Source organism: Plectropomus leopardus, chromosome 6, assembly GCF_008729295.1.
Source record: "Plectropomus leopardus isolate mb chromosome 6, YSFRI_Pleo_2.0, whole genome shotgun sequence".
In the NCBI taxonomy this organism is placed as follows: domain Eukaryota; kingdom Metazoa; phylum Chordata; class Actinopteri; order Perciformes; family Serranidae; genus Plectropomus; species Plectropomus leopardus.
In genome coordinates, this window is record NC_056468.1 from 2,502,419 (window position 1) to 2,518,569 (window position 16,151).

A 16,151-nucleotide genomic window follows, 5' to 3' on the forward strand; every position below is an offset into this window, starting at 1 on the left:
ATAACTACAGACCAGTGTCTAAGTTACCTTTTATATCAAAAAATTTAGAAAAAAAATAGTGTCCACACAGCTTTTAGCAGCACTGGAAAATAACAATATTTTTGTCTGGTTTCCGGAAGTACCACAGTACTGACGATGGCATGTGCTCAGTCCTGGTACTTTTGGACCTCAGTGCTGCCTTCGATACAATTGATCACGGCATTCTTTTCAATAGTCTGAGGCACTGGGTGGGGTTTAGATTGGTTTTTATCTTACCTGACAAATAGGTGTCGTGTAGCTATGACACTACATGTCATCAGACTCTCCTGTTGAGTATGGTGTTCACCAAGGGGTCAGTTCTGGGTCCTATTTTATTTTCTCTATGCATTCTTCTCCTGGGGCACATAATACAATGACATGGTATTTTCCATTTTTATGCTGATGCCAAAGCGACTGACCCTGGGATGTTGAGTGCACTCCATGACTGTATTTCTGATGTAAAAAACTAGATGTCAAAAAATTTCCTTTAGTTGAATATAACTAAAACTAAAATACTTGTAGTTGGGTCCCAGCAGATGGCATAACAGATTCTGCCATCTGCTGGGCCACTAGTGGATGATATTAAGCCCGTTGCAAGAAACCTCGCCATCTGGTTTGACACCAGTCTTAACTTTTAACAGCACACTACTAAACTTGTACAGTCATGTTTTTATCATTTAAGAAATATTTCAAAAATTATTATTTTTTAACTTTTAAAGACACAGAGACGATTTTACATGCTTTGATTTCATCACGGCTGGATTACTGTAACAGCTTTTTTACCTGTCTTAACCAAAAATCCCTGGACAGATTACAGAGAGTGCTGCCAGGCTTTTAACCAGAACCAAGAAATAGGACCATATTACGCCGATTTTAGCTTCTTTACATTGGCTGCCAGTATGTTTTAGGATTGATTTTAAGATTCTATTGATTACTTTTAAAGCACACTATGTTCTCTACCCCAGCTATATTTCTGACATTTTAGCTCTGTACACACCTTGAGAACCTCTGACAAGGGTCTCTTAGCAGTTCTGGATGCTCGGCTGAAAACATGGGAGGACAGAGCGTTTTCAGTCCAGGCCCCAAGGCTCTGGAATGGGCTGCCTGCTGAAATCAGGTCGGTTGATTCAGTGCTCTCCTTTAAGTCTCTTCTCAAAACATATTTTTATCGTAAAGCTTTTCCTGATTTTTCTTAAAATGTAATTAGATATTTCTCTGACGTGTCTTGTGTCTACTTTCCTTTTCTACATTGTGGAAAGGAAAGTAGCTGGTTTGACCCTTTGGAAATGTAGATTGTAAACTGGTTTGTTGTATGTTTTGTTTTGTTTTCTTGTAAAGCACTCTGTAACATGGATTTTGAAAAATGCTCTTTAAATGAAGTTTATTATTATTATCATTTTCTGCTCTGCCAAATGTGTTGAACATTTGGCAGTTGCCACCTGGTTTGGCAGATCAAAGTAGGATAGCAGGCTTCATGGAGGGAGAAAGAACAAAGAAACTGATAATGATGGTGTTTGAATAAATGGAGTTGATCAACTCAGTTCTATTGACTTATAAGGATGCCCGGGGGCGGCTGCCGCTCAGGAAGTAAAGCAGGTCATCCTCTAATTGGAAGGTCAGTGTTTCGATCCCTAGCTCCTCCAGCCAATGTAAAAGTATGCTTGGGCAAGATTCTGAAACCCAAATTGCTCCTGATGGCTATTCCATTAGTTTGTGAGTATTTCAAAAACAGAGTAGCAGGTCCAGTGTTCACTGAAGCACCTGCCTGTCTTCACAACTGTGGACCATGGCGGCAGAAGCCACTTTTAAAAATGCTTTACCTATTAATGGTACGCTCTAGCATGAAGGTGGTTGTCAGGGTGGTTGTGACAGCCCAAAATTCACTGCTGACAAAGTTGATTCCTTTTTTGAAATGTTTGAAAAGATGTCAAAAAAAGATGGCTGGAACAATCCAGCAGACCAACAGTATGCAGCGTTAGATTAGAGCCAGACAGTCAATATTATCTCACTGTAGATATATTGGTGTTAGTGTCATTGTTGCGGTCAAGATCACATAGACCAAGACAAAGTAATGACCAAGACCAAAGTATTGAGACTGAGACAAGACCGAGAGTTCATGTGGTTGAGACCAAGTGGAGGCCAAGACCAGACCAATTTGAGTCCCAAAATGCATGAAATGTAGATAAGGCAAGTCACAGGCACTCCTTACTGAAGACTGATCTGAAAGGTCCACTTTCCCATAAAAGTGCCCACAGAAAACAAAGACCCCTCTATATTCATATACTGTATATAGTGTGTGTCTATGTGCTAGTTTACCAATGGAAATGTCTGGTTTAAATAATCAAAGGCATTGCAGAGGTGATACTTACAAGTGGGAATTTTTCTTTGTTTTCTATCATTAAACCTAATACATGTTTGTGTGTGTGTGTGTGTGTGTGTGTGTGTGTGTGTGTGTGTGTGTGTGTGTGTTTTCTGGTTGCTATGATTCTGAACTGTATATGACTCTGCAAAGAAGCAGGGAAAGCATTCATGTCATATTTCAAGGGAAGGCAACGTCCTCATCACTCCTCTTACTACACTCATAACTCAACTATGGCAGATGTCTTGTGTTTGGTTTTGATACCCATCTTTTAATCTGCATCATGTCCACAAGACTATACCATTAGACATGTTATTTTTTTGTTGTTATTTTTCAGTTTCTGTTGCATCTGTTTTATACGGAAGCCCTAACAGGCAAGTGAGAAAAACAAAATCATGTGATCTAGTTTCTTAGTCTGATCTCAAATGTTTTCTCTTCTGTGTGCATGCATAAGAAGAGGTGAAAAACGTTTTACCGAGATAATATTTCTAGCTAATATTTCTATTTCTTTGTTTGTGAACAGTGGTGAAAGAAAGATCATTTTCAGCAATTGGAAATTTCCAGGACAATATTTTCTATATATCTATATATCTACTTTATCTTAATTTTGTGAAACTGGGGAAAAAGATAAGTTTTTCTTCTTAATCTGTGAAATAAGTAAGAAAGAAAGTTTTGCCATGAAAGAAAGAAGTTTTGCCAGGATAAATTATATATATATATATATATATATATATATATATATATATATATATATATACGACGCTCTTCCGTATATAATTATTATTATTATTATTATTATTATTAAAGTTTTGCAAGGACAAATTTTCTGAGTTATTGGTTGGGAAAAATGTTTTGCCAGGTGAAAAAAAAACATTTTGATTAGAGAATTTTTCTCTTTTTTTCATCTGTGAAACAAGTGGGACAAAAAAGTTTTGCCTCATAAAAGAAAGTTTTGCCAGAAAAACTTTTCAAAGTTACTTTGTTTTCCATTTGTGAAAATGTGGAAAAGTTTGGGCAGGTGTTTTTTTGTCTGAGTGTTTGTTGTAATACTCAGAGGGTAGTCACACACTGCTTTTCATGCTTATGTTGTGGTCCTGTATAATGTGTAACATCCGCTAATGAAAACATTGTGCAAACTACTTTGTTGTGCACACAAAACTTAAAAAGAAGATGAGCTTAACAGATAATGTAATGAATCAACCTGTTAAAAAACTATCAACAAAGAAAAGGATTTAGAATCTCCAGTTTTAATGCTGAAAGATGTGCTTTAGCCTTAATGCCATAAAAAGTCCAGGGATCAGGAAGAATTAATAACTAATGAACAACATTTTTGGCTAGGCTATTATGGCCATTGGCCAGGCCATTGATGCTTGCAACAATGCTATGTCAACATTTATCATTACAACATAATATCAGATGTGACACAGAGGTCAGGAATGTAACTGAGTCATAATCACCATTCTTGCCAGATGGAAACACCTCTCTGACTAAACATGAATAAGGGACACATTCACAGCTAGCAACAATCAGTGACTGGTATGACACATTGCATATTCCTGAAAACTGCATTATAAAGCATGATATAGAACTGTAATAACAAGAATTTCCCAACCACTTCCGGCAACCTTTCATAACCTCAATTTAGAAACTTCAGTTTAAAAGCAATTTATTCCTGATTAAACTATGTATACATGGAGCCTAACAGGGTTACATTAGGGATGATTGTAACTGTCCAGTTTTGTTTGAAAAACATTATTGTCTACTTACCGCAGAGGCACTGGCAGAAAGCACATAGTTGCGGGGTCTAGTCTCCTGAAAATCTGGAGCCATCTACAGAAACAGAAAGGTTATTCAACATTTATACTAATGTGCACTCAGTGTTTATACAGCAGCCATACTTCAGCACACACTATGTATTAAGATAAGCAGACAAAACACTCAGAGCACAGCAGATAAAACCATGATTGTGGATATACTTTAAGCTATAAAACAGCATTGATATCTGTGAAATAGTCGATCTCTGTTTTTTAATACCATCATTAAAAAAAGGCACTCCTCTTTCTGTTAAACTCATTGTACGGGGTGCACAGCACGTACCACCAGAGCTCAGTCTCCAGTCTCTACTGGTGTAACAGGCAGCTGAGCTGAAAGACACAGCGATATCTAGTGGTGGAGGGAGAAGTTGCTGGACTGTAAACAGCCGGTGGCCAGCAGGCAGAGAGAGAGCATGGGGAATAACAACACATTTTTACATCTAACTTGGGTAATTAAGGATTTATTTTGATCAGACCTGAGCTGGGAATTGTTGAAACAGTGGCCTTACTGACGAAATTATTAGCAAGAGTAAACAAGATGGTTTGGGAGAGTTTTACTTTGTTTCTGTTGAGTTTGAATTAGGTGTGTTTTATGATGAGATAAGGCATTTACGTCAGTCTTCTGAGACTAAAAGAAAGTTCAATTAGCTGTATTTCTCTGTTTGATCAGGAAAATAGGAGTGAGAATATAACTTTTCTTAACATCTTGTGGGTTTCTATTGTTTTTTTTATTAGTCTCAAAAGCTGAATGTAAAGAAGCGCTCTCACTGTTGGGGGAGGGGGTTAGCACTGCAGACATACTGTCATATACCGTATACTCCAGAGAAATTTCCGGAAGATATGAAGGTATAAGTTTTACATACTGCCCGAGCCTAAGTAACACATTAGGTAATACATAAATATGATATTACTGTAGTCAGTTATGTGGTGTACCTGTAATATGGAGGTGACCTGTTAAATTTTCTTTGCCGCTTTAATTTGAAATAGCTAAACACAAGTTTTCTAATTCATTCTCAATTTCAAATATGTGCCCAAAAATTACCCAGTCAACAGCTAAGATGGGAGCAGTAGTTTGCAGTCAATACAAGACACACTTTTACTTTAGGTGTGTCTGACATAATAAAAAAAAAGGTGCAGAGCAGTGATGCAACCCAGCTGTATTTAAACTAGTGACTAATCAGTCTAATTCACCGACCTGACGAATCCACTGCAAACAGGAGTCAAGCTTTCAGATGAGTCAGCATGTGTCAGTTATCATACGCATGCATGCATACATGCACACAGGTTGCAAAAGTCTGACATTGACAGTCAACAAAATGTGTAACTTTATTATTGTGATACTAAAAACAAAAGTTCTGATAAAAGTCAGACTTTTTTCATTTTCTTCAACAGTTAAACAAAAGAACACTTGATGGAAGCAGATGGGGTTTTGAAGGCACAGCATTCCTGGATCACAGTGAAATGGGGAAGGAACATTACAATGAGTACCTTCTATTTCAGGCATAGGACTTAGTTTGTACTCGTGTAGCACAAACAAAGTTTTTAACTCAAATAGATTTCTGTGCAGAATTCAAAACCATGTGAAAAGGAAGTCAGACATACAAAATTGTTCGGCCTATCTGGCCAGTGCTGCTGCCAAAAAAAAATACGATGTTCTCAGTCTGAAGACTTTAGGGCCCAAGAATGCGTCAAACTGATTCTTTTCTCCTCAGAAACTAACAGATTTGTGCTAATTTTCCAGAGAAGAAAAGAAAGTAAAGAATTTGTTTTGGTTGGAGGCCACAATGCCTTCAACATTTTTACAACCCCTTCTATGATTTAACTAGCCAACAAGTTCTTCAGAGTAAAGCCTAACCCTGAGCCCACTGTAATTCAAATTGAATTATACCATATATGCAGATTTAAATAAAGATATACATATACACATAACTTTACTAACCCCAAGTGTTTGTATCTATGTTTTTTGATAATTGTGTTTTTTAACACTTATTTATTCTCACAACAACACATCAATAACACTTCAATTTTAGCTCTCACGTGTGTATTTTTATTAAAACTCTTAGTGCTTGTATTCTAAGCACTTTTTATGTCAACTTCTAAAGGTATGCATGTATTTATTTATCTTACTAAATTCAATCAGCACTTATCTTAAGGTCCTTTTTAAATATAAATCTTTTACATTATTAACATTTATTTTTTGAATAATTTTTTACCCCGTATTTTTTTTTTTATTAATCAAGTTAAGTCAATTTTATTTATAAAGCCCATTATCACAAAACACGGTTTGCCTCAGAGGGCTTTAAAGCACATGACAGGCCTCTGCCCTTAGACCCTCACATCACCTAAGGAAAAACTCCCGAAAAAGAACCCCTATAACGGGGGGAAAAAAAGGAAGAAACCTCAGGAAGAGCGGCAGAAGATGATGAGGGATCCCTCTTCCAGGACGGACAGACGTAATGCTCACAAGAAATAACTTTTTTAACAGCCAGGTGAAGGACTGTGAGAGCTTTTACAACTTTAGCTTTAGAAGTTTAGAACTGATACTCCTGCTGCCTCACCTTTGTCGTTGGTCCTAAACCTCAATTTCTGTGGTGGTTTGTGTGTTTTGTAGTGCTTGTGTGGTTTTTTTTTGTCTTCTGTGTTTCAGGGGCTGGGCCTGGCTTCCGGGTGATGGAGCTCAGGGCACACTCTCCTCACTTGCTCCTGATCAGTAATCACCTCCCTCATGGCATTTAAGCTCCTGTTTCACTCGATGTCAGCGCCAGATTGTTTCCACTACTCTCGTGGTATATCGGCCATCTCTCTCATGAGATTTTCCTAGTGTTTTTGTAAGACCTCTTCTGCCTCGAGCTTCTCAAACTTATTGTGTCTTTTTGTCTTTTTGCTTTTAGTGCCTCCCATCGAGCTCCAGCACCTTGCTGCCCAGCACCTCGCCTTTGTGCTCTGCCATCCACCTTCAGCACTCTCCCGGATCCTCATCACCCTCTTGGATCCTCACCATTCCTCTGCTTCACCAGCCTCACCATCACCTCCTGCCTCACCAGCCCCCACCACCTCGGAAATCACTGGCTCCCTTCCCTCGACACCCATTCCTCCCTTCCCAACCTCAACTCCATTAAAGTTCAGTTGATTGTTCACCTACCTCGCTCTGTGTTTACTCTTGGGTCCACCTCATGCTCACGGTTCCTCAGAACCATAACAGAACAATCTGGCCAACAATTGACCCAGCAAACCTGGACGCAATTGCAAATGCTCTCTCCAGCCAGGGGGCACTCATCAGTAGTCACGATGACATACTTTGCAGAAAATTTAAAGGTTCATATCTCCTATATCACCGCTCAGCTCGACCAACTTTCTCCTCCAGCTGCCGCTTCCCATGCACCCAACTCTGTGTGTAACCCACCAGTTTCAGCTTCTCCCTCTCCTCTCCCCCACCCTGTAAGAGAGCCCTTTGTTCCCCCTCCTGAATACTATGCCGTGGATTTGGGTTCATGTGGTCGGTTTTTGCTGCAATGCTCTCTAGTTTTCAATCAACACCCCTCAAGCTACCCTTCTGATAAATCCCAGAAAGCTTATGTATTGAATCACTTACGGGGTAAAGCCGTTCAGTGGGCTACTGCATTGTAGGAGAGGGGTTCCCTGCTTTTGCTTTCGTTTGCTGAGTTTTCTGCCGAGTTTCGCAGAGTGTTTGACCATCCCGTCCAGGGACAAGAAGCCGCTAACCATTTATTTTCTTAATGTCAGGGTGATAACTCAGCGGCTTCTTATTCAATTGATTTCTGCATTTTAGCCTCAGAGAGTGGGTGAGAAGAGTCAGTGCTCATAGGGGTTTTCCTTAGGAGGTTATCTGAGGAATTAAAGGATGAATTGGCTTCCAGAGACGAAACCACCTCACTTGAAAATTTTATTTCACTTGCCATTAAGATTGATAATCGTCTACGAGAAAGAGACAGGAACAGGGCCAGTAAACCCTGTAGACTGCACGCATCCCCGCTGTACCAACTTCCACTACTGTTCCCGGCTCCACTCAACCTTCTCCCCAACATGAAGTGCCCCCTGCCCTTGCGGATGAACCCATGCAGTTGGGTCGTGCCCGACTCACCCCTGCTGAGTGTCAATGCCGCATTAACAACAACCTGTGCATCTACTGTGGATTGGCTGGTCACTACATGGCCGACTGCCCCTCGTCGCTAAAAGGCAGGACTCACCGGTTAAAGAGATCGCACTGGTGAGTCAGACTTCCTCCCCTTTCAGCTCTCCATTCCGGATTTCCCTGCCAGCTAACATCCAGTATGACAACCACTCCATCCAGATGCAAGTTTTGATCGACTCTGGGGCTGACGACAGTTTCATTGACAACGGTCTGATTGAAAAGACAGGAATTCCCCTCGAGACATCAGACCGCCCCAAGAAGGTTACGGCCCTTGATGGTAGACTGATCGCCTCTGTAACTCGTTGCACCTCTCCCGTTTCCCTCAGTATTTCTGGTAATCATCACAAAAGTATTCAACTCTTTGTAATACCCTCCCCCCTCACTCCTGTAGTTCTAGGTCTGCCTTGGCTAAAACCCACAAACCCCAAATTGACTGGAGAAATTCGACCATTTCCGGTTCGAGCGTACAGTGTCACTCTCTCTGTCTGCGTTCTGCTTCACCTGTCCCTACCTAATCAGTCCCTCCTCCTGCCTCTCCTGATTCGTCCTCTGTGCCACCCGAGTATTATGACCTCAACACGGTGTTCAGTAAGGAGCCTTCCCTGTCCTTGCCCCCCCACTGCCCTTATGACTGTGCCATTGATTTACTCCCAGGAGCGCCTCTTCCCACCAGTCGCCTTTATAATCTGTCTGGCCCCAAGAGGGAGGCGATGGAGACTTACATTCAGGATTTGCTGAATCCGGGTCTCATTCACCCCTCCTCCTCCACTTGGTGCGGTCTTTTTCTTTGTCAAGAAAAAAGACACTTCCCTGCGCCATTACTTCGCCATTTGTCCCCAGCAGAGAGAAACTACAACATGGGAAACAGAGAGCTGTTGGCGGTGTAGATGGTGCTTCAGGAATGGAGGCACTGGCTTGAAGGTACAGAGCTGCCATTTTTGATTTGGACTGATCATAAGAATCTCGCTTATTTACGTTCTGCTAAACAGCTCAACCCACGCCAAGCCCGATGGGCATTATTTCTTAGTAGGTTCAACTTCACACTCTCCTACTGCCCCAGGACCTGCAACACAAAGCCTGACTCTCTCTCTAGAATCCATTCCCCTCCCTCTAGCTCGGGCCAAGCAGACCAAATCATTCCTGCTTCATGTGTGGGAATTGCCTTGTGGAAGATCGAGGAGATGGTGAGAGCAGCTCAACAGGATCAACAAGACCCGGGAGGTGGACCTCTCAACAGCCTGTTCATGCTGGAAACTGCCCGGTCCCAAGTTCTTCAGTAGGGACACTCCCCGAAACTCACCTGCCACCCTGGAGTGCACAGAAATATCCTTTTCCTGCGACAGTGTTTCAGGTGGCCGAGCATGGATCGCGACACCAGAGAGTTTGTGGCAGCCTGCTCTGTCTGTGCCCGAGGGAAGGCATCTCATCAACCCCCTGCTGGTCTGCTGTGCCCCCTGCCTATCCCCAGTCGCCCCTGGTCACAAATCGCCGTGGATTTCGTCACAGGGTTGCCTCCCTCAGATGGTAACACCGTGATACTGTTCATTATGTTCTGCTGCAAAAGTTGCCCTCAGCTCTTGACACTGCTGATTTACTTGTTAAACATGTCTTCAGGCTTCATGGTTTACCAGTGGACATAGTTTCAGATTCCTAGTTCTCCCAGGTTTGAAAGGCGTTTTGTAGTTTGGTGGGCGCAGCAGCCAGCCTTTCCTCCAGTAACCACCCCAAGACCAACGGCCAGACAGCGCCGGCTAACCAGAACCTGGAAGCGGCCCTGAGATGCATAGCCGCGCAGCATCCAGCTTCCTGGAGCACCTACCTCCCATGGATCGCATATGCCCACAACTCTCTCACCTGCTCAGCCACGGGTATGTCACCTTTTATGGCATGTTTGGTTACCAACCCCCTTTTGTTTCCTGAGCAGGAAGAGGAAGAGGCAGTGGCAGTTCGGTGGCCGGTACATGCGGGTCTCAGTTGCTCCGCCAAAAAAACCAAGAAGTTGGTGGATCTCCATTGCACCCCTGCTCCGGATTATCGCATGGGACAACAGGTGTGGCTTTCTTCATGTGACCGCCCCATCCAGACGGAGTCCCGTTTCGTGGGCCCTTTTGAAACTGTTAAGATTGTGAACCGGTCTGCTGCATAACTGAAACTGCCTGCGTCTATGAACATTCACCCTGTGTTCCACGTGTCTTTACTCAAACCAGTGTCTGAAAGCGACCTCAGCCCTCCAACCGGCTCATCGACAGTCACCCAGATTCTGGATGTCTGACCCCTTGGCCGGGGTTTCCAGTACTTGGTGGACTGGGGGGATATGGTCCGGATGAGTGCTCGTGGGTCTCCCGGGGGGCTTATTCGCAATTGGTCCCTTATCTCTGACTTCCGTTCTGACACCCATTCTTCCCTTCCCAACCTCAACCTCATTAAAATTCAGTTGATTGTTCACCTAACTTGCTCTGTGTTTGCTCTTGGGTCCACTTCACTCTCACGGTTTCTCAGAACCATAACAATTTTTGATCTAATTTTACTCTTTAAAAAGAAAAAAGAAAAAAATACATTTCAATGGTTTTACAGGGGGCTTTTAATTAACTGACTTGGTCTTTAATAATGAACCTTTAAAGTTGTTTTTTAAAATTTTATTTTACTTTATTTGTTCCCCTGTGCCTGTGTCCCACATAGTTTAAGAACACTGTGCTTTACCCCAAACCTAACCCTTCTGTTGGATGTCCAGCCATTGTAAGCCAGTGTCAGTCTGTATTTAACCACTGTGCTTACCCAAAACCTGGTAATTTTTTTAGTTATAGTCACTCCAAAATATGAGGCCTAATCAGAACAGAACTGCATATTGAAAATGTCCAGCGTGAAAAAAACTATCTCCATTGTCTCTGTCATTTGTCTGTCTCCATAGGCAGAACCGGCTCTGACCTTGAAAAATCCTGGGGGGCATCCTTCCTGACCTGACCAATGATGGAATCTAACTAACTGTATTCATGTCATGCACTGTAGTGAAGTAAAAAATTGAGGAACTTGTACTTTCCTCTAGTATTTCTGTTTTATCCAACTTTATGCTTACCCCCAGGGAGGTCAGGCTTGCTCTGATGGCCAAAACATTAACCCAGTTACAATGCAAGAGTTATCTGAACCATTGGACCCCTAGTGACTTGTTTTCACAGTTGCTATTTGCTACTGCACAGTGGCGGCTGGTAGAATCAACACTTTCAACAGCCACAGTCCAATATTTTGCAGAATTTGCTCATTGACTGGTGTTAATTTCCCATGATACTGTTTAATATGCTGCAAGTTTCAAACTTTTTCTGTAAAGAGTCAACTTCAGGGTAAACCTGTTCATTCTGTCCCTTTGCTTTGTTTTTTTTTCTTGTTTTAAACCAATGATTAATAGTTTCTTCCCATGATTTATGTATTCAAAGCAAATGAGACAGGAAAAACAGCCTAACATGTGCATCATACTGCAAATCTTAAAAAATGTGTTTGATACTCACTTCACCATCGCACTGCAAAGGTCATGAATACACAGACAGTTAGTCATGGTTAATGTCAGCACCACCAAAGCTTTTTTTACAGTATGAGTGGAGAGTATGGCGCAGTGGGCTCAGAGGCACAAAAGGACTCACCGCAGCCTTTGCCTCAGCTGCCTTGGCCTTCTTCAGACGGGTTTTGCAGGAATCAAGGTCCAAGCGAAGATTCTCCAAAAGACGCCGCTCTTTCTGAAATAGACACATTGAAAAACTTTGTGAACATGGCTTGAAATAGTAAGAATGCACATATTTTATCAAAATTGAGTGTCTCATTAAGGATCTGAGTGAAAATAACTGTTTCCAACTATTAGAAAAGCCAGTTGAAAACAGCTCATTTTGAGGAATACAGCATTTCTCTAGACTATGTAGGCGTGGCAGATCACGTTTTGATTGACACCTCCATGGATCTCACTATTGTCAACTGTGTCTCGACTCCACGACAACAGCCATGGAGCAAAGCAGAGTCAGCGTGGTGCAGCTCTATCTGTTCAAGCCCTTTGACTCTGGCTGCGTTCCTAAATCCAATCTGACGCTCTGTATTATTATGAAAGAGCTGTTGTTTGAAGCCCCGCAGCATTATGTTCCTACATGAATTAACTAACTTTTAAGTTCATCATGAATTCACTCTGTTCGGTGCTTTGCTGCTCCTTTTCCCCACACAGAGTGCCCAGAGTGTGCTCTGACACTCCCAGAGTGCACTGCTCTGCATAACTAATTCAAACAGCACTCCAAATTTACCAGCGCTCCAATTTGTGCCAGAGTGCGCTTTGTTTGTGTGTGTTGAGTGAGAGAGGGCACCATATTGAAAGGAGCTGAGGGATTTCAGTTTAGCATGTTAAATTAGTATGAAATGACAGCTGACTTTTGATTAGCTTTGTCCATTTCAATCAATCCAGATTCAAGAAACTGTGAAAAAATCTAAAATGAATATGAATAGACTTGGAATGAGGTTAATGTCTGATCATTTCTTCTACTTTTCAATATGCATGTCAGACCCTAAATTACATATAAAGAAAGTGTTGATTTGGGTTCCCTGAGGCTTTAAAAAGCATGCAAAGCATAGTGACATACCAGATTATAGCACCATGCTGACCTCTGGTGGTGAAGGTCACATTTTGCAGGGAAAAGGCTTGACTTCTCACAATTTATTTGTGGGCTGTAAACTATAAAATTCTGTATTTTAGCAACATATGTTTTCAAACCACATCATTTAAACACAAGCGTATGAACACGCGCACACACACGCGCGCGCGCGCGCACACACACACACACAAAGAAATCAATGTTGAGCTCATCATGGGGTAAAGTCCTCATTTGTTTAAGGTAAAATGATGTACTAAGGAGATTGGCTTAATGTTGCTAACAATGTACTTGTGTATCTAGATAGCTCAATGAATGCTCTACCAGTGCTGACTACATTTTTTACAGGTAGATGGTTCTTGCCCAGGTTACAAATTTAATCCCAGCTGATTTTTTTCAAATGGTTGACAGATGACCCTGGACTTTACCCCTTGTAAGCATGACGGCATATTGTTATATATTGCTTAAGGACAAATTTGGTTTGCAGAATTAAGACCATTTTAGAAATACAAATTTGACATCATATTGACAAAAAAGTAAAAATGAAATAAAATGTGACAGTAGAAAATGAGTAGGGAACTTTGCTGAATAAATGTTATTTGTCCTTGCTGGATCCAAGCACTGTAACAGTGATCAATGGTCAGTTTCCACAAAAGTATTATTATAATAACATAAAAATTGTGAATAGTATTATTATCATGTGGTAACAAACATGCAAATAATTTTCATATATTTTGGAGTCATCCCTCTGTGAGCTGATGTACTTGATTAAACTGGAATGGAGTAGGAAATGAAGAAATAGCTGAAAAGGATAGCTAGTGTTAATGAATGGATTGAACTAGTGTACAATATTAACCTAATATAGAGAAATACTTTACTTGAGTACTCAGGTTGTTATATTTGTACAACGTATTTACGTCTCAACTGTTAGACCAGACCTTGTGTAAATTTGCATCAGAAACACATTCCAGTGTAATCTTCAGTCTTCTGTTGTCTTCTTTCTTTCATACCGGAAAGGTCTTTTTGTTTAGATGGTGTCTATTTCATTTATTCACTTTTTAAAAGCCATAAAAAGTTGATTTTAAAAACAAATGAACAGCACATTTTTGATAATCTATAATCAGTTTTCTTTACAATACTGAGCCTTGATCAAAAATTGCTGCCACAGGTCTGTCTGCAGGACAGTCAGCATGATCCACCTTTATTCAAAATACATTTACTAAACGGGTTTCCATTAGAGATTTGCACAAAACTTGAGTGATATTTTAAAAATGTCGATAAAACACAATTGCAAGATAACTGTGTTTCCACTGAGTGATGTTCTGTGTCTTCTCTGGATGTTCAAAATATTAGCAGGTTTATTTCTGTTGCCACCACACAAGCCGTCATTATTTCCAATCCAAGGCCACGGAGGCATGTTATGGAGCCATAATGGAAAGGCGAGCCCCTTATACATGGGAGCGGCCACATATGAGGTATTTCTGGGAGGTGATAGTCCACGATTTCACAGAGGAATTGTGGATTCACAACTTCCCGATGATCCACTCAGCTTTTAAAGAGTTATGTGATGCAATAACATCTCTTGTAGCACCTGCTGCATCACGAGGGAGCCATAGCCATAGCATCATGTGACTTATAAAAGCCAAATTTGCAGTTTTGTGAAATATGGCTTTTTCAAATTGCCTGAAATACCACCTCGTGTGGGCATTAAACTTTTTTACAATAGATGGGAGGGTTTTTTTTAAATTGCTGTGTTTCCATTAGGTGAATTTTATATTCACAATTTCAATTTGCCAGAATACATGAAATCAAAGTGAGCTTTAAATGAGTATGGAAATGCTACAGTCTTCCCCCTAAAGATTTAATAATTCTCCCTAAAAATGTTATTGACCCAGTATAACAATAATACTGAATGGCCTCTCCACCGATGTAAAGCAGACTCACTGAAATTGTCCTCCAGTCTCCTTCAAGAAAGTTTCTGAGAGGGGTTAGAAAGCTGATGGCTGACGTCTGGAGGAACTCTCTCTCTGCTGCTCCTAATCTCCTCTCACATTCCCCCACCTTGATCAAAGTGCTCCCTGCAACAAAAAGATATCATCCATTAACCCTTTTACACCTGGAGCGACATAACTTTTCTTGTGATGCTTTCAGACACCTCTAAGAAGCATTTAAACCTTTGAAACCTGAGCAATTTATATTCCACAAATTTTAAGAAATTTGTGGATTTAGAAAAGATTTTTTTCAAAAAGTAGGGAGAAATATCTAGGGAAAAGCTAAGGGAAAATATGTTACAAAATTATTATAATTCTTGAACACTTTCAAATGTCATTTCTTTGTTGTTGTTCTAAACTTTCTTTATTGTATTTTTTTCTCACTAATTTTCAGGTAAATTTTTAAAGGTCTTCACTTCAAATTCCTTTCTATTTCCAGACATGAACTTCATCTTCGCCTTCAGCACCATACACTGTATTGTACTGGGATCATTTTTTCCCTCAGGACATCCTGTGCAGATGACCTGAGTAATGCTGCAGCAGAATGCAGAGTGCAGCTCATTCAAACCATTATTGATCTTTTATTTTTACCACAGACTGGGTGGGAGCTGATTTATTGGCTGGACACATACAGAGCCAGTGGGGTGAGGATGAGAGAGAAGGCTATGTATTGTATGTATTAGGGATTTTCATTACCTGGGGGGCATACTACAAAGCCAGTTCAACATAGTCAGGCTCTCTTTGACTGAGCTGGTTTGACAAACCCTGCAGCCTCAGTCAGAGCTAACAGAGGACCACGAAGGTGGTTATCAACTGTCTCTGTTAACTCAGGCTTTCTGCTCCAGACTCTGCGTGTTCACAAAAAATGAGTCAAATAATGTGCTGAACACGTCATTTCACACTTACAAATATTCAAGTACGTGCAGCCTACTTCCGCCTTTGAAGAACATAAAAATGTATAACAGCACAAAATAACACTGTTGCTTCAATTAAGGGAAGAGCTAACAGAAAATGACGTATAGTGAATGCTCAAGCTTAATGCTAAATATAGGCCATCTATTTAGACTCATTATTTCTAAAAAGACAGCTGCTCATTCTGCAGCTCTGAAACTTTAAACTAGATACAATGGATTTAAACATTATGATCAAGAACTATACTTAGGTTTGACACTGTCTCATAAGGAAGGAGATGTATAAACT

General features: G+C 40.9%; 1 protein-coding gene across 1 annotated transcript in view; it reads right to left on the reverse strand.

Annotated features, from left to right (window-relative positions):
* The window catches only part of LOC121944175 (endophilin-B2-like), a 43,307-nt gene that overhangs the window by 13,204 nt on the left and 13,952 nt on the right, over positions 1-16,151 (reverse strand). Inside the window, exons 4-6 of the mRNA XM_042487879.1 lie at positions 14,905-15,038; positions 11,977-12,069; positions 4,145-4,207 (exon numbers count right to left, since the gene is read on the reverse strand). Of these exons, the coding sequence (XP_042343813.1) occupies positions 4,145-4,207; positions 11,977-12,069; positions 14,905-15,038 (290 nt within the window). The remainder of the gene's footprint in view (positions 1-4,144; positions 4,208-11,976; positions 12,070-14,904; positions 15,039-16,151) is intronic.